At 41.8% G+C, this 22,431-nt stretch overlaps 2 protein-coding genes across 2 annotated transcripts in view; one reads left to right on the top strand and one right to left on the bottom strand.

Annotated features, from left to right (window-relative positions):
• The window catches only part of Tpi1l2 (triosephosphate isomerase 1 like 2), a 923,619-nt gene that overhangs the window by 152,094 nt on the left and 749,094 nt on the right, over positions 1-22,431 (top strand). The window lies entirely within an intron of this gene.
• Positions 1-22,431, bottom strand: part of F13a1 (coagulation factor XIII A1 chain) — a 176,764-nt gene that overhangs the window by 119,056 nt on the left and 35,277 nt on the right. The window contains exon 4 of the mRNA NM_021698.2: positions 2,110-2,361. Coding sequence (NP_067730.2) covers positions 2,110-2,361 — 252 coding nt within the window. The remainder of the gene's footprint in view (positions 1-2,109; positions 2,362-22,431) is intronic.

The following is a 22,431-nucleotide window of genomic DNA, read 5'->3' as shown; positions in this document are numbered from 1 at the left end:
TCTCTGCTGGACTCTTAAATCCTGACTATATTATACTATACTATACTATACTATACTATACTATACTATACTATACTATACTATACTACGCTATACTACACCATACTACACTTTACTATACTATACTACACTATACTATATTATAGTACGCTATACTACACCATACTACACTTTACTATACTATACAACACTATACTATATTATACTATACTATATTATACTACACTATACTATATTATGCTATACTACACCATACTACACTATACTATACCATACTATACTATATTATACTATACTATACTATATTATACTATACTATATTATACTACACTACACTATACTATATTACACTACACTATATTATACTATATATACTATATCATACTATGCCATACTTTCTTCCCTCCCTTGACAATGTGTCTTCTCTTGGCCTATATAATCCTCAAATGCACTCTGATTCTCCTCTCCAGATTCACACACTTGCAGATCATTTCTGCTACCCTTTCCACTTCACTTCCAGCCCCTCGATTGGCACCTCTGTTCCCCGTCTCTGAAAGAGCACGCATGCCCAGGTGTGCTATTACCTAGATGTAATTGATGAGACGTTTATAAACAGGATTCCATCTTTGAGCTGCACATGGCCCAGATGGCATATCTTGCTCTCATCCACCCTGAACATGGGTCTTGTATGTGTAGATAAGGTCTTGTGAAGGTAACAATGAGACTTGATGGGTGGGGGTGCAGGATCACCTTATTTCCGTGGGCCAAGACCATTGGAAGAATTAAGCCAAAGGAGATCTGGCTATGTATTTAACAGAAGTGGAAAACATTGTTGCTGCATTGTTGTTTATATCTACATGAGAAAATGCAGATCCAAAGCAATGTTCTTAATCAGAGAGTTATACAAAATAAAAATAACACAGATTGATGTTTGGAAGATGTTTGGAGTGATAAGTCCAACTCCAATAGTCTGATAGGAGCAGTCCCCTGCCTTCAGCTCTTAGATATCAAACTGTCCCATTGCCACAGTCCTAGCAATAGATGTTCCTCCCAGTTCACACTGTTGTATGAGAACAGCAGAGAAGTCCTGGAATGGGAGAAATGAGGAATGGCAGAAAATCCTGTGTGGTTTGAGGTTTTAAATTGACTTAATAGGGAGCTCATTGAACCCAACCAAGTAATCTTAATATAACTAGGTTACGTTTCAGCAGCATATGGAAATAATTCAAAATAACATTAGAGATTAAGTAATCGAATGTTAAGTATAGTTAAAATATAGTTATGGTTATGTGTCTGTATTTGCAGGCCAGTGGTTTGTGAAATGTAGACCTATCATGAGCATAAACAACTATATGGGGTCACTTAAGACTTTCTGTTCCTGAATTAGAACGCTACTAGTTCTACTATTTACAGAGTTGAAATTTTTTAAGTAGAGTCTTGGGCTCTATTAGTTTTGAATGTCGAGTTTAATAAGTCAATTTTTTGCTTACAGAACAAATAACATACTGAGATGATACCACAGGTCCATAAGGAACTCACTCTGCAATTTTAGGAAATCTTTAATTAATTCCTGAGATAAGTGTGTAGCGGCGTTCGGTTCACTTGTACTGAGGATAAATTTTGCATCTCTCTCACTTTTAATCTTGAGGAAACAAGTGTATGTCAGGGTGATTATTAATCCAACTTGACTGGATTTAGAATCGTTAGGAGACATTTCCGGTGAAGTTTAACTAAGGCCAGGAGGCCCCACTCGAGATGAGGGGTCATTATCCCATGGGGAGATCCAAAACTGAGTAAAGTGGTAAAAGGGTTCCAGCCCAATTGAGCACTGGTGTGCTTCTCCCCTCACTTCCTGACTGCGCAAGCGCTGTGACTGGCCACTATGCCTTCTCTGTGATGGCGGACTTTGTTCTTAGGCCATAAGCCAGAAGAAACCCATCCTCCTCCAAGTTGCTTCTTGTCAAGTATCTGGCCTCATAACACAAAAGTAACTAACAGTGTCAGAAAGAGACATGTTCTTTGGAAAAACTCTTTTACTCCTTCATAGGAGATGCTTCGGAATTGTGGAAACTTTTTAAGATGAGAAAATAGAGAGTACTTGCCCCTTACCTTCGCACCAAGGATTGAAGAGAATGTATGTGTCTGTTTCCGGGTCTCTCTGAGTACGCAGGATGCCATAGGGAGTCCAGACGGCAACATACATGCGGAATTTCCCCACGATGCATTCGGGGGAAGACTGAACGGAAAGCCGCACAGACCTGTCCTCATTCATGATAACCTTGGCCCCCCACTTTCCGCTTTGCAGCTCCGTCACTACCGGCACTGGGATGTAGGTGCCCTTATTCTCCTGAGGGTAGCGACCTATGAGGCAAAGGAAGGAACAGGATGAAAAACTTTCTCACTCCTCTCGTTCCAAGTCTAATCTTGTGGCAGAAGGAGGAAAATGCTATTAGACTTGTAGGTTTTGAGTGGTTACGAATTTCACCTCTGCTGCCAAGCGATGTGATAGGAGCTGATGTTTCTAATTTCTTCAGGGCTCGGATTTACCACCACTACTAAAAAATTTACAAAAATAACACTTCTTGGGAAGATTTTTTTTGTTGGTTCATAGTTCAGCCCGTTTTCTATTGCTGATCACATAATAGCGCAGGCTGGGTAATTTACTTACGAAGAAAAGAAGCTTCTTTTGAGCCACACCAGTGACCTCTTGTTGCAACTTCTGACACAGGTGAGGGTGTCACAAGGATGCTCTTTTTCCCTTGTTATGAAGTCACTAGTGTTTAATCTTAAGGGTAGGCCCTGATAACCCTATCCAATCCTGACTGTTCCCAGAGGTTCCCACACTCAGAGTAGATTTCAACCTTTGTACTATCTCGTAATGGAGATTACATTTTAACATGCGTTTGGGGGGAGACAAACTATATTTAAGTCACATCGTTGGTTAGACAATGAATGCAAACAAGATGAAGAAATGTCCATTTCAATGGGAAACACTACCTACACAGTACCTTGTACTGTCAGGAGCTAGAATTTTACTGTAAAAAGTTTTAATAGTTTTTCATAAGAACTTCAAAATGGGAGTACTGTTACCGTAAAATGTTGTTTTTAGGGAGCAGAGGCCAATACTTTTTTGTTTATTCTAAATCCATTATTTGTTTTGCTATCACCTGTAATGGGTTACACTTCCAGACTATTCATATGCAGCCTTTTGTACATTCAATGCAAGTGTTCTCTGCCAGCCCACTGGTGCCACAGGCCACGGTTCATGGTTGACATTGTCCTGGGAAGTGAATTTGAGTCTTAGCTCTGCTGCTTTGCACTCTGGCAACCTCCATACCTATGTTTTTTTTCTCTTCTCTTTATCTCTTTCTCTAAGTGGGGATAATAGTGATTATAATAATTATAATAATGAGTTCCCAGGCAGACAAAATGAAATAAGGCATTAAAATGCTTTATATGGAGTGACAGCCCACTGGGTTTTATGTATTCTCTGTTTGTTTATATGTTTGGTTGGTTTTTGTTGTTGTTGTTTGTTGATCTCACTAAGTCTCTTAGAATGCTCTTGAATTCGATCTATAGCCCAGAACAGCCTTGAGCTTGTAAACTGTCCTGCCTTAATGTCTCATGAGTAACTAGCATCCTGGACTTATACAACCAGACCCAGGTCTATGTACAAATCCTTTGTGCATAATTAATCCTGTACAACAAATATCTTAAAATGTTAAACAGCTATTTTAACTAAAGATTAAACAGAAGGTCATTTTATAATATTTCTAGGGTCACCATAGTTTATGCATAAGCTATCATAACGCATATGCTGTTTTCTCTTATTACATCCATTTTGGGTCAAATTCTTATTGCATAGTCATTAACCTCAACACCAAATTTCCTCTGATTTTTCTAAGCTATAAATAGAAAGTTAACCTCACACAGTTCTTTAACCCCTGGGCCTATAATTTAATTTACTGTATAATTTCCAGAAAAGATCAACTTCATAGCTGTTTTAAGGTAGAACAAATCTCTCTTTTCTTGACTTGTAAGGAGATACAAATCTAGTAAATTTGTAAATTATTTGGGTTGTAAGCAGATAGAAATATTCAAGAGCCAAGTTTATTTACTTCAGTTTTTGTATAGGCTCCATATAGGAAATTCCACAAACTCAGGTATCCTTGCCCTGTATAGTAATCAGGATCTGAACAGAGCCCTTAGATAGGAATATATCCAAGCACTCAAGAGGAAGTAGTTGCCTAGGTTACTGCTGTGTAATTCTATAAGGTTGCTTAGTTTTACTGAAAATAACGGTTTATATAGGAGATGTTATATGAGGGAGAAGGATTTCTGTTTCAGAGTATCACAGTTCAGTATAAGTACCACATACGCTGATCACAATCCAATAAAGACTCATACATGGTTCTTTGCCAAGAATACAATCAGAGCATTGCAGATTTTGTCTAAACAGGGGGTGCTCTTGAAGATGCACTGGCTCTGTTTCCAAGGAATTCCTGCATTAATCTACCCTCAAGAGTGTGTTTATTCCAAGTCCCTTTTGTCTGTCTTCCCTTGTTCCCCTCCAGCCTTTATTTTCCTGTGCAACCTCTTCCCTGTGCATACAAGGACTGTGTGGTGAAGCCGCCTTCCTCTCCATAGGTCTGGCTGCTCTCCAGAGACACCATCACTATCTCGGGACCCAATGTAGACATTAAAACCAATCTCTTCAGGTAGATGTGATCTGTAATTCGGTTACTAAAGTGCTTCCAGAAGCTGATGCCACCAAATTCCAGTCTAGATTTGAAATGTATGGCATTTTAAAGGGCTTTGAAATCTATAATCTATGGGACAAACCTGTCAGGCAAGATGTACCCAGTTCTGCAATAGTGGTACAGCTATTATAAGGGAAACCAACTTCTTTCTGACTGAATTCAAGACACACTGCATGGGAGGGAATGTAACCCTTGTCAAAAACTCATGGCGAGGACCATTGTGGGCTATAGTGGAGAAGCGAGTATTGTTGTAGCTCTAAGTTGCCACAATGCCAAGCTTCTTTCTTAAATAGTTATGCTTTTATTCATAGATAAATATGACTCTCAGTCTTAATCTGAGAAATCTCTCTTTTCAGTGAACACAGTGGTTAATGCAGAGACTCATGAATGAACAAGGTAGGGGCTGAGAATAAGTGATAGGTAAGTATGCTTAACTTCAGACAAGCCATTTACATCACTTCCTCCAAGTGTCGGAGGAAAGGACAGAGCGAATTCAAGAGCTAGAAAATAAGAGAAAGTTTGGAAGTGTCGTGCTTTGGAGAAGCCAAGTTGCAGCCACTGCGATCACTAAATCACAGCAGCTATGAATGGCTGCACCCCATCTGCGCATCCGTGGGTCCATCCGTAGTCAGGCATGGATGTCACTTAACTAGTAAGAGGGGGAAGGAAAGAGTGGTCCATGGCCATGCACTGTGAAGACTGTTCTTGCTGCTCTGCACCTCACAGCCTTCATGGAACAGGTGGAAGATGCTAGAAGGAACTGGGGAATAAAGAAAGGAAGAACAAAGCTGCAGAACCAGGAGAAATATGAGGGAAAGGACACAATGCCAATTCGTGCTGGTGGATAACAGATGTGTGAGGCAGAAGTATGAATCAAAGGGATGAGAAGGCAGAGCTGGCAGAGAGCAAGACACGAGTGGCTTAGGGTGATGCAGATTTGGGTTGGGTTTTAAAGGAAGGCACTGAAGGCAGAAGGGAGGAGAAGACTGGGCAGCCCTGTTGACCTGGTAAGTCGCATGGCTGCAAATGAACATTTGAAAAAGAATCAGGAACAGGCAGTGATTACATGACTTCCAAAGGGAGGCAAATAACAACCCCCAATTTGCAGGTCTTTTCCTTTCCACTACACAGAAAAGCTGATTATTAATGTGAGACCTGGCACGTCAATAGGACCTCAGGGTCTTGTCAGCGGCTCCATTACACCATGTTTAATTCTGAGTGTAATGATTCCAGTGACAGCGCTGGGGAAGGATTTTCCATGATTGAATTGTGAGGGAGGAAGTTGTGGCAGAGTAGTATTTCATTGCACTAAATAGCCCTTCTCACCCTCAGGAGGAAGCATGTTCTAGAGACCACCATCAGGACAAGCTTGGAACACCCATTCATCAACATGCATGGCTGTCAACGGTCAAGCCTAGGTATGAAACACAGCTCTACAGAGGTGATTCCCATGCATGTGTTTCCTAGTGGTGTAGAGTGCCCATGTAGGCATTCTTCTCCCCCAAACTGCACAACTTTATGTTAAAAGAAAACGATAGCAAGAAAAGGAGAAACAAGAAACAGAGAATCCTGCGAATAATCTTCATTTTGTACTTAACAATGCTGTTTGTTTTTTTTACGGCTAGACTACTGAACAGAAGCAGAGGTTATAATTACCAATTGCATTCTTTCCCACCCACTTCAAATTGGTGCTATCTTTTCAAGACATCTAAAAAATGAGCATATGTTTTAAGAGTTGGCTTCCTTTGTACATTATTATTTTGCTAGTATATATATTCACTGCCCACGAGGCAAAAAAGAATGGAGTTCATTATATTTCATATTACATTGTGTACTTTGGCCATGCCCACCACCATATCCTATCTATTGCCCATTCTTGATCTGTCTCCCATATCCCTCTGTTTCTCTCTAGCCTCAAATAAAATCCCCATTATACTTTTATATCACATATGCATTTTTCTGCAAATTTTCACTAAGGCCAGAAAATACCTGTCAATCACTGGGCTTTCTAATGCTGGGAAGGAAGTCAGTAACTCAGGGCACACACATTCTTGCCACCTCTCTGACATGCCACCACTAAGACTGTTCCTCTTATGCTGAATTTAATGAATGTAAATGCTTAGCCATGTGAAGTCTTTTTTTTAACTATGAGAAAAATCCAAGAAAATTCCTATTTCTTTGATGTCTACTTAGACATCCATTTCTCCTATTAAACTGAACTATGACGTGTTCTTACCATCTGTAGAAAACCTGTGAAATACCTCAATGCTTCACACTAAGTATGGCCCCATAAATGTCACTGGGATTTGGCTGGATCTCACCCTTGAAGAACATTGCAGGGATTGTGGAAACTCTGGAATATGGTGTCTGACTCAAGCTACCAATCCATTGCAAACAACCTGCATACAAACCATTGATGTATAACCCCTTTTTTTTCCCCTTTCAGACCTGGTTTCTATTCATATGCAGGCACGTTTGGGGCTGAGCTCTTCCTCCACCTCTCTGCAGACCCAGTTTCTAAAATGGGTGGTCTTTAAGAACTCATCCAGTCTCTAGCTAGAAAGGTGAGTTTCATGAAGCTAATTTTGTTTGTTTTGCCCAAGAAAGACACATCTTTCACATTTTAAATAATAAATCTATCTCCAAACAGGCATTAACAGTCTGACTGTGAGAGCATGATGTATGTGCTAGACTGGAAATCTGAATACTGTAGCTTTGTAAAGGGATGTGAACTATGTTCTAACAGTCTCAAGACCATGTGTGAGTTCTGAGGGACCAGGATGTTTGTAAGCCTTTAAGTAGTAGTTAGACCCCAGGTTAGCAATCATAAAAACAAGACATTACTACCAGAAAAGAAATAATTAATAGGGTACAGAAGCCATGAGTGGTAATAGCCAAGAGGAGGAAGTCACACTGTCCAAAATTTGGGGGTGCATCTTGGTATTAGGACACACGCTTAGCATTGATAAGGTTCCAGTTCTCTGCCCATCATCAGATGAAGTTTGGCTCAGTTGGCAAAGTGTATGTGATATGAAGATGACTTCAGTCCCCAGAACTCACTTAAAAACAAACTTAAAACACAGTGGTGCATAATTGCCATCCCTGTACTGCAGAGGCAAAGACAAGTGGACCCCCCAAAAGCTCACTGACCAGTCAACCTTGGCTACTTGGTGAGCTGCAGGCTAAGTAAGAGACCTTGCCTTAATATGAGGTAGACGGTGGTTCCTTAACTATATTTTACTTTCTTTCCAAGGTCTTCTAAGCAATGGAGGTTTCTTTTGAAGTAAGATATCATCTTCTGAAATGTCTCCTGAACCAGCATGGTTCCAAGACCCTGCTGGGATAATGAGCCATGAAGAAGACAGAGGGATAACCCAGAAGAGGCAGTGGCTAATGATGTCATGGACATCTAAGAAAAGTCCCCAGAGGAAATGGCTTGGGGCATAATAATAATGGTAGATGTGGTGACAGAGTACTTAGTTTCTGAGATGCAGCACCAGCCTACCTATATGTGTGTGGATGCACAGCTGTCCTCTGGCCTCCTCATGCATGTGCACACATGTGCCCATATCCTCCAACAATACCCTCTGCACTGTGATGGGCAGAATCCTCTGAAACTGCTAAGTTACATATCTTTCTCCTTCCCAGCTGGTTATGTCAGATATTTTGCCAAGAAAGAAAACTCACACAGTGGACAAAGTGAGAAGTATTTCTAGCCCAGGGCAAAGGAAAGCACATATGTGGGGGAAGAAAAGAGAATGGAGATTCTGTGGCAAAGGAAGCAACTGACTTGGAAAGGTGAGAGCTGTGAGAGCTTTGACCATGTGCAAAGATCAGTGGGCTGTATCCTTTGGAGGGGCTGGAAATGGGGTTCCTCAAAGCACTGAAATATCTTCTACAGTTTAATTGAGGCTGGCTAGAAGGTTGGGAGAACTGTAATGACATGGGAAGAGGCGCCTGGGAGAGAAGAACAGGGCTCTGAGTCCTGCTTTCTAATCTGCTCTTTCCTCTGGAAAAGGCCAGAACTTTCAGGCATCAGTGACGAAACAGAAAATCGCCTACTGAGGTAGTCTGCTTTTCTACAGACATCTCAAACAAGAATGTCAAACATAGTAAATAAACTGTGCTTACATGTGGGATCTGCAACCTGGCATTCTCAGCGCTCCCCCTCATTCCTAAGTCTGGACAATTCCCTTTGCAAATAGTCCTTACAGCTTTGTTTACAAAAAAGAAAAATGTTCACAAAATGAAACCTGGACCTCTCCCTTGTAATGCTTGCAGCTTGCTCACTACCAGTCCCAGGGACAGGGTCTGATTGCCTTCCCTATGGCTGTGTGCCTCATACCTGTGAGCACTGGGTACACTACAAGCACTTAAGTACGATGTGGAGCCCCCAGCCACACTTACCTTTGCTTCCTTCATCGTTCTCTAAGCATCCTTCTCTCTGTTAATATCTGTGCTTAGGAGCTACGCTAAAGATGTCTTTCCATAAACTCCCTTTCTGATTCTTACTTGCCTACCCTGGAATTCTTTTCTCAGTTAAAGCTCTGAATGGATCTGAGTTTCACCTGAGTAGCAAGAACTCCATTCCTCTTTATTCTTTAGCCATATCTCTTTATGCGGTCTTCAACCCGTGGGTCATGACCCCTTTGTGGGTCAAATGATCCTTTCACAGTGGTCACCTAAGACCATTGAAAAACATAAATATTTACATTACATTATATTACATTAGAATTCATAATAGTAGCAAAGTTAGAGTTATGATGTAACAACAAAAATAATTTTAAGTTGGGAATCACACACGAGGGACTGTATTAAAGGGAAGGTTGAGAACCACGGCCCTAAGGGAAAGTTTTTCTAAGAAAAAAGAGAATTTCAGGTGTCGGGGGACAGAGGGTAGGCAATGGAGCTGTGCCTCTGTCAGTGTTGCTGGTGACACAGTGACATTGTGCTTCAGACAGATTCCTGCAGTGGAGTGACTAGAGGAGACGAGATTGTAGACATGGAAGCAACATGCAGACAATAGATGCAGATGTCGTCACAGTGGCCACAGCTGGCTCGAGGGGCGGGGCAGGGGAGCAGAGCAGAGCAGAGCATGGGCACTTGGTCTGAAATAGATGCTGGTATTGAGCGAGGGCAACAAAGCCAAAACTTACTATGTCTGGTCAACATGTCGTCCTCAATTGAAGACATTTTAGGTGCCTATAATGTCCCCATTGCTCACACGTACTAGACACACAGCCATAGAGAAGGCAGTCAGGCCCCATAACCCTGGGGCTGGTGAAGGAGGGATCTGCAAACATTGGCCTATACATTGCATTATAAGTCTGCTACAAACACTTGGTGGGTTAAATGCAGTGCAGATTTACTGAATGAAAAGCTAGTTTTCTGGAAATTACCTTAAACACGCCCATGTCTCATTTGAAAGAAAGCATGCAATTTTTATTTTAAATAAAAAAGAATCAGTAGAAAAGTCCTACGTTTAGACAATGTTGCTTACAGACTATAACACCACAGAGTAGATTTGATCCTCAGGAACAAGGAGGGGTCTAGAACATTTTGAATTCGGGGTCCCTACTGTCTATGCAGGAGCAAAAACTACTTGTCATGTGTCACCCAGGCTCCTGGATCCATCACCTGCACTCCCCCACCTCTCTGCTTGGTTCCACAGGAAACCACATTCCCAGGCCCCTTTGCTTCCTGCTTGCTTTGAGTAAGATGCTAAGTTTCCCTTATGGCTCCTCCTTACTTGCTGGCCCCATGGTGACTCCTATTTCCGCTGACAGCTTCACAGTTTGACAAAACCTCCTTATCCAGGCGCTCTAGCTCCCCATGTGAAGGTTGATCCTCGTTGCTAATTTCTGGGTGGATTCCTTATGTCTCCTGTTTGTATTTGACTGTCTCCTGACCTGTGTTCCATGAAGCCTCTGCTGCTGAAATTTAAAGAAGCTTCTATTTCATACCCTAGACCCTCACCTCCCTTTAGATTCACTTTAAACGTTCTGTGCCTTTTACGTATAGATAAACAAGGGCCAGGAAACAGGCTACTAACTCCATGAAGACAGCTCCTCCAACCACCATCCTGGTTCAGACTCAGGTTCAAATTATGATCTGTGATCTGACAACTATCTGACTACTCTCTTCTGTCTATACAATGCCAATCATAGGTGACAGCTGAGCCGTAACCAATGGGAAGAATATTTTACCACCCACGCACCATAATATTTGTCCCATTATCACAGAATAACTGACGTCACAATAGCAAAAAAAAACTCACAAAACCCATGGTGTTTCGTTGTTGTTGTTTGGTGTTTTTTATTTGTTTTGTTTTGCTTTGCTTTGCTTTTTCAATGTCTGAGCATAACCACATGATTCAGCCTGCTGATTCAGCCTGATTTGGGGATTCGCTCAATTCACAGCACATTTATTGTGTGCCATGTATTCCGGGCACCCAATAAACCTCAGCAGGGATGAAGGTGCTGAGAACATGACAACATCAACTGATAGGGCCATAGAGTGTGCAGTATATAGAGTAAACAGGCAGTAGATAAGTGGAGGTATGTAATGTCAATGATGAACCTATAAAGAGTACATAGAGTGACTTACAGGACAAAGAGTGACAGGAATCATGGCACTAACTTGATGAAAGTGGGACATTTGAACAGCAGCATGAAAATGGGGAGGAAACAAGCCATATAAATATTGGGGAAAAGGTGTTGCTGTGAGAGCAATGGCCAGGATGAAGAGGGTACTCTATACTGGAGGATGCTGGTGTGCCTGGACTAGAGGAAAATATGGGCAGCGAGTTCTGAGGGCCTTCTGGGCCACTGTTTAGATTTTTATCCTGATTGGAAAAAAATTTACAAGAAACAGATACAAGGTTGGCTTAAGTTGTTTAAAACAATCACTTAGACTGGTGTGTGAGGATGGCGGGAAAGCAATAGAGATTGCTGTGAACATCACTTGACCTTCAATTGTATTCTGACACTGCAAGATAGTAATGAAAGTTCTTCCAAAAGAAGAGACATTAGAGAGAACACTGAATGTTTATAGCTGCAGGAAAGGCCATTTAGACACATACTATGAGATGAAAGCTATTTCTCAAAGCTGGGAGGAAAGCAGGCATTAGTGATATGGAAACTCACTTGGGTAGTAGGGGCCATTAAAGCTGTGGCCAGAAGCTCACCTACATTGCCAGTGTCTGTAGAGTAGCCTGCAGGAATCCCTTGGTATGGGTTCATGGAGTGAGGTTCTGTATATCTGTTAAATGTCACAATATCTTTAGATGCAGAAGTATAGGAGAAATAGAAGGTATTGGTGACACAGGTCCAACTTATTGTTTCTTATTGGATTCCATGAACTTGAGCCGAGCTGTATATGTAGACTTTTCTCTCATGTGATCCGAGCTGGTTGGCAGGTATTTCAACCCACAAAACTTATTCCCATATTTCTTGCTCTCTCTCCCCTCTCACACTGGGCTCCAGAAATCCAAGGGATAAGAGACAGGGCAAACTTGGGATGGATATGCCAATCCCAGGTATATCCTCGACAGTCCACAATCAGGCCATGACTAAGAAATTTTCTCATACATGAACCACAAGAACTGAATTTTCCCCAAAATGACAATCCTAGGGGGCCAAAGGTACACTTTGTGGTGTGGGAGAGGACACACTGCATCTATTGTATGAGCAGAATGAAGCTTGTGGGTCTTCAGAATGAAGTTCATTTAGTTTAAGGCACAGTGGTGGAGTTAAAAAGTGAAGGGCCGTTCAATAGTAAGAATAACATCAAAGGCTTTGCAAATAAACTTGTCTGCATGAAGCAAGCCAAACTTATGGCATTTTAGCCAAAACAGTCAATTCTTGTTAATATTTTATGGCAACAGCAATAGGAACAGGAACCGATGTTGTCAGCCGATGCTGACAACAATTATTCATCGTTGGCATGCAATATGTATGTGCAATATGTATGTGCAATATACACAAGCAAGTGTTAAGTGAGCCTCCACTGCCACAGACTCAACCAATTATCAGCAGAACAAATATAAACATTAAAGGGCCAAGAGATTCTTCTCCAGGGTCTAGCCCAGACCCACTTTGCCTGTCCCCAACTCATTGGACCCTCTCATGCCATATCCACCTCTCCATTCAGTCAGATCCAGCACATCCCCTCCTGGCTCTAGCCCAGTGAGACTGCCTGATCGTTCCCTTTTTGAACCCTCCCCACCACCTAGATCTAATGGGAGTCACATATCCAGTGCCTTCTCTAGTCTGGCCACCTCTGACTGCACACCACAACTGACTACTAGGCTTCTACCTACTCCTGGCCCAAAGGATCCTCCCACATCACATCCAACCTCCAGACTTAAGGAGATCCTATACATTCTTCTGGATCTATCCAGGTGAGGCTGTCTGATCATCCCTTCCAGACATCCTCCCCTGCTCCCAAATCTACCCCCTTTACTCCATGCTTGGACCAGAGCACACATCTTTCTCACCAGCCCAGTCCTTTGTGTCCCTGACTTTATTCCACCTACGCCATTTCCAACCTGTAATTTTGCTACTATTGTGAATCATAATGTAAATATCAGATATGCAGGATATCTGACATGAGGACCCTGTGAAAGAGTTGTTAGCATATTCTCAATTCTGGTCCAAAGCTTCTCTAGCTACACCAGAGCCTGAACTAACAAAAGAAATTTACATGGCTGGATCTAATTGCAAAAATAGAAACAATATGAAAGATCAAGGCAGTATCTACTCTTTAAAACATATCAGTCCTATAGAAAGACTTGCCATGGCACAGTAAAAATGCAGTGGTGACATGAGTACCTTGACAATGACCAACAACTCTCCAAATGCAGTTATGACTCAGTAAGAGGGAAATCATGCCTGCTGCTGGTAACCTAGCCAGCTACACAAAGCTGGTGAAGTCACGGATCTTGGAGGAGAACCCACAAGCATTACTTTACTAAGATAGCATAATCCCTGCTATTCTAAATACCTGCCCTTATACCCAGAGGTCTGTGTAGTCCTCATTCCTCTTCAAGGAAACATCTCCTTGCAGCAGACAAAGATCACTACCAAATTCCACAACAAATCGAAATGCAGTGTTGTGGAGCCCAAATCCAAGTCATACATTCACAACACAATTCTTTATGAATTCCATTATGAAAGATGCCGTGAAAATATTGTAAGAGGAAAAGGAACATAGAGTTTTCTGTGAAGTTGTGTCTTCTTAGAAATGTTAGAAGCTACACTCATAAAGTCTCAACAACATAATAACCTAACCATGAACTAAACGAGGATGACGTCCACAGACATGCTAATGTGGACAGTGGAAAGCTGATAGGCCTCAGTCTTACTCAAAGGACTATAGGCAACTAAGGAATGTTGTGAGCTAGAGAAATAGTCTCCCCAGGGTTTAGGATTTTATAGCTGTGAAGAGACACCATGACCATGGCAACTTTTATAAAGGAAATCATTTAATTTGATCTGGCTTACAGATTCAGATGTTTAGCCCATCATTATCATGGTGGAAAACAGGGCAGTGTGCAGGCAAGTGTGGTCCTGGAGAGGGAGCTGAGAGTTCTACATCCAGATCAGCAGACAGTATGACGTAAACTGGTTTGAGTTTCTGAGACCTCAAAGCTCTCCTTCTAGTCATACACCTTTTCCAACAAAGCCACACCTACTCTAAGGCCACACATCCTAACAGTGCCATTTCCTATGGGCCTATAGCAGCTATTTTCTTTCAAACCATCATACCCAGGAAAGAGCACACCAACTGGCTTCTTAATACCAAATAGTCAAAACATATTTTGGGATGAAGAGAAGAATGAGCATGCACATACAATAACATGCTGTATTTATGTATTTAGAAGCACATACACATGCATGTATGTAGCAACAATTGATGAAAAAGGAGGGCATAACTTGAAAGTTACAAGGGGGTATATGGGAAATTTTTTGTGAGGGAAAGTAAGGAGAAAATGATGTTATTATATTACAGTCTCAAAAAAATAAAAGAAAAATACAGTAAGTCCAAGAATTAAGAACCAAGATGTAGTCCATCAGTGAGTAGCACATCAACCTTCTGTTTCCTTTATAAAGGTCTTACTTAATGTTAATTAAATTGTGTATGTGTGTACATGTGTGTGTGTGTACTTGTGTGTACATGCATGTGTGTATGCCACATGAGTGGAGATGCCTGCAGAAGCCAGAAGAGGGTGTCAGACCCTCTGAATTTGGAGTTTCAGATGGCTGTGAGCTACCTAATATAGGTGCTGGAAACCAAACTTTGGTCTTAATTTCTGAGCCATTTCTTTAGCCCCAAACATTCTGTATGTTTAGAAGTAAACTTTGGACCTCATGAACAATGGAGCTGCTGGGTGAAAGGGTGGCTGGTGGAGGAAATAGACCATTTGATGTCACCTTCTTTGGAGGTTTCTTGGGTAAGCAAGCTGGGGAGCAGCACTGTAGTCCTCACGCACTGTTCATTTCAGGAGGCATTTATCTGCCTGTCACCTAACGCTGGAGACCATACTGATAAGATCCTCACATCACTTCACAGCAGCTCTCAGACTCTCTAGCTCAGTTTGTACAATTGCCACCAGCTGGGGGAAGAATCAGCCATGGGCTGCAACTCCAATGACTGGTCTCTAGGCATGAAGAAGGCAACAGTGGCTTTGGAGATCTCTGACATTTGAGGATGCTGACATCTTAATGCAAGCCCTTTCTTTAGAGAGCCTTCAGATGGTTTTTGAGTATTTATGGATACTTAATTGCTTGCTATGGATGTTCAGAAATACTTCAAGAATTGTTCATTGTTTATTTTTAGGTATATCACACAAAGAACAATGCTTAACACTGGTCTTTGTAAGGAACATAGCTACAGGAGAGATCATTACCATGCACATAAGCAGTGGCATCCTATACTGGACCAGTAGAATTTTGTGGAGGGATGCCTTGGGAAGACCACATTTGTTCTGGACATCATCCTCAAACCTTTATTTCCTTTGGTCTCTTTTTACCTACTGATTTGCCCAAGGTCTGCTTGAATAAAAGTCATTGATGAGTATTTTTTTATGTGCAAGAAGAGGATGATGTGTCTGCTTATCCAATTGTTTGACAAAAATGGTACAGTAAGGGAATTTTGTCTACCCTGCCTCCATGCTTTGTTCATAGGCAATAATACCTTAATATCTTCAGGGAATAATGTGCCAGAGCAGAATCCTGCTCATCCCACTAAATGCAGAAAAAGCACCGAGCTTCTGACCTTTATTCCCATCATGTGGACTCTGCTTTTCTGAAACATTTCCAGATCCAAGGCCCAGGGTCCTGATTTCTAAAGTTCCTGCTCAAGGGGACGAGACTAGCTATCAGGCAATCATTACAGTTTTCTCACATATTCAAATAGCATTGTGCTGGTTGGTTTATTACTCAATTTGGCACAAACCTAGACATATCTAAGAAGAGGAAACCTGAATAGAGAAAGTGTCTGTATCGGTTTGTCTGTAGGCAAGTCTGTAAGGCATATTCTTGATTATGATTGATGTGAAATGGCCCCGCCCACTGTAGGTGCTGCCATCCTTGAGCTGGTATATAAAGAAGCAAACTGAAGAAGACAGGAGGATTAAGCCAGTATATCACATTCCTCCATGGCTTCCGTTTCAGTTCCTACCTCCAGGTTCCTGCTTGAGTTTGTCCCCTGACTTCCCCCAGTAATGGACCATGACAACAAACAGTTCCTCTCTTCCCCAAGTTTTTTTGGTCATGATGCTTTATCAGCAATAGAAACTGCAGTTCATATGATTATTATATCTCATATGAAAATAATGCATTCTTGTCATTTTGAGCCCTATGTTTCTGATAATTTGGGACGATAGCAGCAACAGATAACATGAACGTAAAGAGCACCTGGACCACTGTGAAGTCCTAAAATGCTCCCAGGTGGTACTGTGATTGGATGAAGCCTTTCTGGCCATGAATCAGAAAAAACTTTAAGGATGAAAAGCATTATGGAGGTTAAGAAACAGGACTTGCCACAAGCATGGCACAGGAGTAAAAACCACACAGTAGCCAGAGATTTATTGGGAAGTTCTAGAAGGATGTAAACTACTAGTCAGTACAAGTAAGGCTCATATTCTACTTTCTCTATACTGCTTATTACCATAAAGAAGTGGAACTTCAGGTTGGGGATTTAGCTCAGTGGTAGAGTGCTTGCCTAGCAAGCGCAAGGCCCTGGGTTCAGTCCCCAGCTCCGGAAAAAAAAAGAAAAGAAAAAAAAAAGAAGTGGAACTTCAAGAACAGGGTATGGGGAACACAAAACAAGCCTGAAATACGGTATCAGGAAATAAGGAAGGACATTGAGGCCAGTTAGAAGTCTTTCTAACTGGCAGCATTTAGGATCAAATATCAATGTAAGGAATGATAATAATAGATGTAACTAACTCAGTAAAATGGAAATATCAAGAATTCATATTGATACACATTCATTGTTCTAGTATTAGACATTTTCTTGACAAAGTAATTGAAATAATTTGCTTCCTGGTGCAGTACTTTTTAATTACATAGGGAACAAAGAGCCACTTTTAAATGGATGGGCTCCTCCGCTACCACTGTGCTGCACTCTGTGATCCATGCCCAGAGCTCCCTTCAGGAATAACCGAGGTTATCCCCTCTGAGAGAGATGACAGAAAATGGTCATAGGTAGGCCAACTGAAGTTGCTGAGAATAGCCCATGTTGGCAATTTTATTCTAGGCAAAACTCACCTTCAAGAACTCATTAACATATGCACAGAGCCCAGTCCTGTTGTGCTCATCTTAAGGAATCACAAAAACCCACACCACCTCTAAAGGTCCACGTGGAATCAGCAGCTACCTGACGACCCAACTTTCCCCTTGATCCAATACTCTCCTTCTTTCCCATTGAGCCGATCAGAATATCACTCTGCAGTGAACTTCTAATGGATCGAATGGATGCTAATTTCTAAGTCTCTTCTTTCCTGAGTTGAGGTATCCAACCTGTACCAGTCCCTTAACGAAATGATGAAAACTCACATCACAGTAGAGGGACTTACAAAAAAAAAACTTGCATGTAACCAGGCAGGCAGGCAGGCATGCACGCATGCACATACGCATGCGTGCACGCATGCGCCCACATACACACCATGCTAAAATTTAGTTTTCACTGTGAGGCATTAAAATATGGCAGTGGTGGGACCTTTATGTAGTGATTAGACTCATGAGGACTCTGCCACCATGAATGATTTGATCCACTCACATGTTATCCCAAGAGTAGGTTTGTTATAAAAGCAGATTGGCTCTTGTCATGCGTGTATACCTCTCATCCTGAGATGTCATGTGCTGCCTCAGGGCTCTGCTCTGGAGGCCTCGACAGTATAGGGTGAACCCCATCAAATATGGCTGCCTTTATCTTGAATTTCTCAATCTCCAGAATTATAAGCCAAATACACATATTTTTATTGGTACAAGGTTTTCCCTTAAAGCAATAGAAAACGGTCTGACATAATGACCTGAGAATACAGTGTTACTTATAACCCAGTTTTAATCACTCAAATCCTCAAGGTGAGAGGCAAAAGGCTAAAAACTTTCCACATTGTAATTCTCACAGGTATCAAGTCATAAATGTCACTGGAAGACTATGCAGCTTATATGTTGCAGTATAATTTAAAATGGGCATGATCAGTTTCTGTGCATCACCGCTCCACACTGGGCCCCTGGTACTCTCGGACCTTGGATGTCACTCCCTGGTGTTAGTTCTGGCACCATAGGGTCATATAGAACTAACCTCAATTTATCTCAGCAGCAGCTGGCTTCACTGAAACACCATGCCACATTGTCGTAGCCTAGATAGCCTCTGGCCCCAGTGGTCTCTCTGCTCCCATTACTAGTCACCCTGGCTAGCCCTGGGCAGCCTTGGCCAGCTGGGAACTCTGGTTCCAGCCACCCAGTAATGTCAAGCCTCAATAAACTGTAACCCAACAACAAGATTTATATGTTAAATTCTCAATGTACAATATATCCACACAATAAACTTACAACCAATTGATAAGGCTATAAACTGCCCACCTAGATAAGATAAAATTGTCTACAGAAATACATCCCAGCTACCTTGGCAATTCAGGACCACTGGGATCTGGGTCATCCTTCTCAGTCTCCATTTTGATTTTCCCTCCTTCTTCTCTCCCTCCCTACAAAAACTTTATCCCTGTCTTATTCTTTTATTCTCTAATCATGGCTCAATCTAACTTGTGCTAGCCCTCACCTGCATAATGACATCAACCTACACTTAATTTTGTTTTTCAAATTGAAAACAATGTTTAATATTCACCATTACAGAAGCTAAAGTAATGTCAATACAATAATGGTTACATAATTTATGATCATATAACACAGAGGGGAGTATTTTGTTCCACAAATGTCTGGTGATGAACAAACATTTCTTTTTTCCCCAATATTTATTAAATTGGGTATTTCTTATTTACATTTCCAATATTATTTATTTTCCTGTCCATCAGCCCCCAATCCCTCCCATTCCCCTTCTATATGGGTGTTCCCCTCCGCATCCACCTCCTATTACCAGCCCCCCAACAATCCCCTACACAGGGGGTCCACCCTTGGCAGAACCAAGGGCTTCACCTTCCACTGGTGCCCCAACAAAGCTATTCACTGCTTCTTATGCAGTTGGAGCCCATGTATAGCCTTTGGGTAGTGGTTTAGTCCCTGGAAGCTCTGAATCTACACTTATGTTAGCTACTTTTCTGTTGCTGTGGTAAAACACCATGACCAAAGGCAACTTAAGGAGATAGAGTTTATCTGGCTCATGGTTCTAGAGAGATAAGAGCCCATCATGGTAGGAAGGAGGCATGGCAACCCGCAGAAGATATGATAGTAGGAACAGGAAGCAGGAAGACCACATCTTCTACAACATAACAGCAAACATGAAGCAGAAAGAACAGACTGGAAATCGTGTGAGGCTTTAAGCTGTCAAAGCTCATTCCAGTGACATTCTTCCTCCAGCCTGCACCCCTCCTCCAGTAACCTTCCCAAACAGCTTCGCCACTTAGAGACTGGGTGTCCAATATCGGAACCTATTAGGGACATTTCTCACTCAAACCACAATACACCTATTCTGAATTGGTTTCAAGTCAAAGACAATTAAGGAAAATAGACACAAAGTATGACATAAATGTTTTATGTGGTCCTGGATTTAATCAGGTTTCCATGCTGTAAAGGGCATTATTAAAACAATGGGGAGACTCAAATGGGTTTTGAAACACAATTACCTGATACCCATGGTCATATCATGATCCCCATGCTTATGTAGAAGAATGTCTTTGTCTGAAACAAAACAAAAACCAGAACCAAGCAAACAAAATGCTAAAATCTAGGAATGTCAGGATATGAGGCTCATGTTTCTGATGGTTCTAGGATAAAAATGGAACCTCACATTGTTCTTACATATTTTCTGCAAAATTTGCTTCAAAATTAACAAAATGTTGTGCAACAAAACAGTTACATATGTGCATGCATATTCATTGTTTGGCCATTCTACACATTTATGTCCTTCATTGTTTCCAACTGTCAGGGATACAACTCTAAATTTCTTAGGATAAATAACACTTCTTGAACTCTATCTAGTACATGAATTCTAGTCTGTCAGAACAGTTTGGAGAGGTATCTTCCTTATTATCTGACTCCAGGGATCACCCTGCCTCAACCAGGAGGCATGAGGAAACTCTTTCCTCGTGAGACATCATCTCTGAAAGAACACTGGCTGTCTAGTAGGAGTGAATAAGATAGCACCCAGTGAGATGCTTAGCCTGAGAATATAGACCACACCCACTGAGGAATCAATACATAAGTGGCAGCTTATCAATTCCCCCAAGCAGAGATGACTGATCACCCATAATGCAGGGTTGCCATTAAATCTAGCAGAAATAAGGTGTGAGATAGTTTCTAAGGCTTATTACCTTGTGCCTACACCCTAAACAATCTGGCTGTGGTTTTTGTCTCTTCAAAATTGTCTCTTGAAGTCTACAAACACAAGTGCTGTCTTTGTGAATCATCTTTATTTTTAAAATTTGGCTAACACTCAACTCAAGTGCCTTTGACATGTTTAAAGCAATTTGTTTCACAAATACAAGAGTTGGGGAAGACTGAGATGGTTGAGATGAGATCCTGGAGGCAATGTGTCATTTCCTCTCCCTTGGGAGTACGTTGCATGAATAAGAAAGCTGTTGGATGGAAAATGCCATCCTTGTTGTCCCCACCATCTCATTTTTGTCACTTTAGTCACAGAAACATTTTTCATATCTTTCGCGAAATTAATTGCTTCAGAATATTAGAGGTTTTTTGTCTATCTGGCCACTAGCGTTCTGCTCAATCTAGAGAGAGCTGTCAACTTAATTTTAAGGTGTGGAGTATCAAGTGTGGCTTTTCCTGTGGGGAGCCAGTTATGAAACTGGAAGAGAAAGGTGTGCTTCTTTTCTATTTTTCCCAGACAAGGAAATGGAACTTAAAATAGCATCAGTTCTTACGGTGGTGCAAACAGAAAGCCCAGTGCCTCTACTGCAGGGGCCGAGAGCTTTGTGAAGATGACTGTACCCTCTGCCCCGCCAAATAAAGTCCTGCTGATGTCTTTCTCTGCAGGCCACAGTGAAAAGTGTCATACACTTTGCTACCAGACCGCAGGAAGGGCCGACATCCCATTCCCTGATGCCTATCTTCATCAGCTTGACTACTGTAGCAAAATACTGTGGCCTGGGTGAATTAAACTACTGAGGGGTATTTCTCATCCTCCTGGAAGCTGAGGTCTTGAAGATCAAGGTGCTGGGACAGTTAGTTCCCAGTGAGGGTCAACTTCCTGATTCATGGCATTTTCTCTATATGTCCTTGTGTGACTGGCAAAGAAATAAAGTATGCATGTCTTGTCTTGTCCTTTTCTGGGCAGGGCACTAACTTCATTCATGAGTGCTCCACCCACATGATATTATCTTCCAAATCTCCATGTCTCAGTAATGGTTTCTATTCCTGCACAAAACATCATGGCCAAGAAGCAAGTTGGGGAGGAAAGGGTTTATTCAGCTCACACTTCCACATTGCTGTTCATCACCAAAGGAAGTCAGGACTGGAACTCAAGCAGGTCAGGAAGCAGGAGCTGATGCAGTGGCCATGGAGGGATGTTACTTACTGGCTTGTTTCCCCTGGCTTGCTCAACTTGCTTTCTTATGGAACCCAGGACCACCAGCCCAGGGATGGCTCCACCCATAATGGGCCCTTCCCGTTGATCACTAACTGAGAAAATGCTTTACAGCTGGGTCTCATGGAGGCATTTCCTCAAGGGAAGCTCCTTCCTCTGTGATAACTCCAGCTTGTGTCAAGTTAACACACAAAACCAGCCAGTACATCCCACTTCCAAATACCATAACACCAGGGGATAGAATATCAATATAGGAATTCGAGGGGGCACATACAATTAGTCCATAACCTGTTCTCATCTTGCTTCTCCAAACCCTCTCTCACTCTCACGCTAAAGATCTCCAGTTTGTTACCTTGCCTGAACTCTCAGTCTGAGCTCATCATATCTATTTTCTCCTTTCAGTGAGGAACCAGGGGGAATCAAATAATGATTATTGGCGTATCCC

Source organism: Rattus norvegicus, chromosome 17, assembly GCF_036323735.1.
Source record: "Rattus norvegicus strain BN/NHsdMcwi chromosome 17, GRCr8, whole genome shotgun sequence".
NCBI classification, from domain to species: domain Eukaryota; kingdom Metazoa; phylum Chordata; class Mammalia; order Rodentia; family Muridae; genus Rattus; species Rattus norvegicus.
The sequence above is the reverse complement of the archived record's forward strand: the minus strand, read 5'-3'. Positions and strand labels throughout refer to the sequence as shown.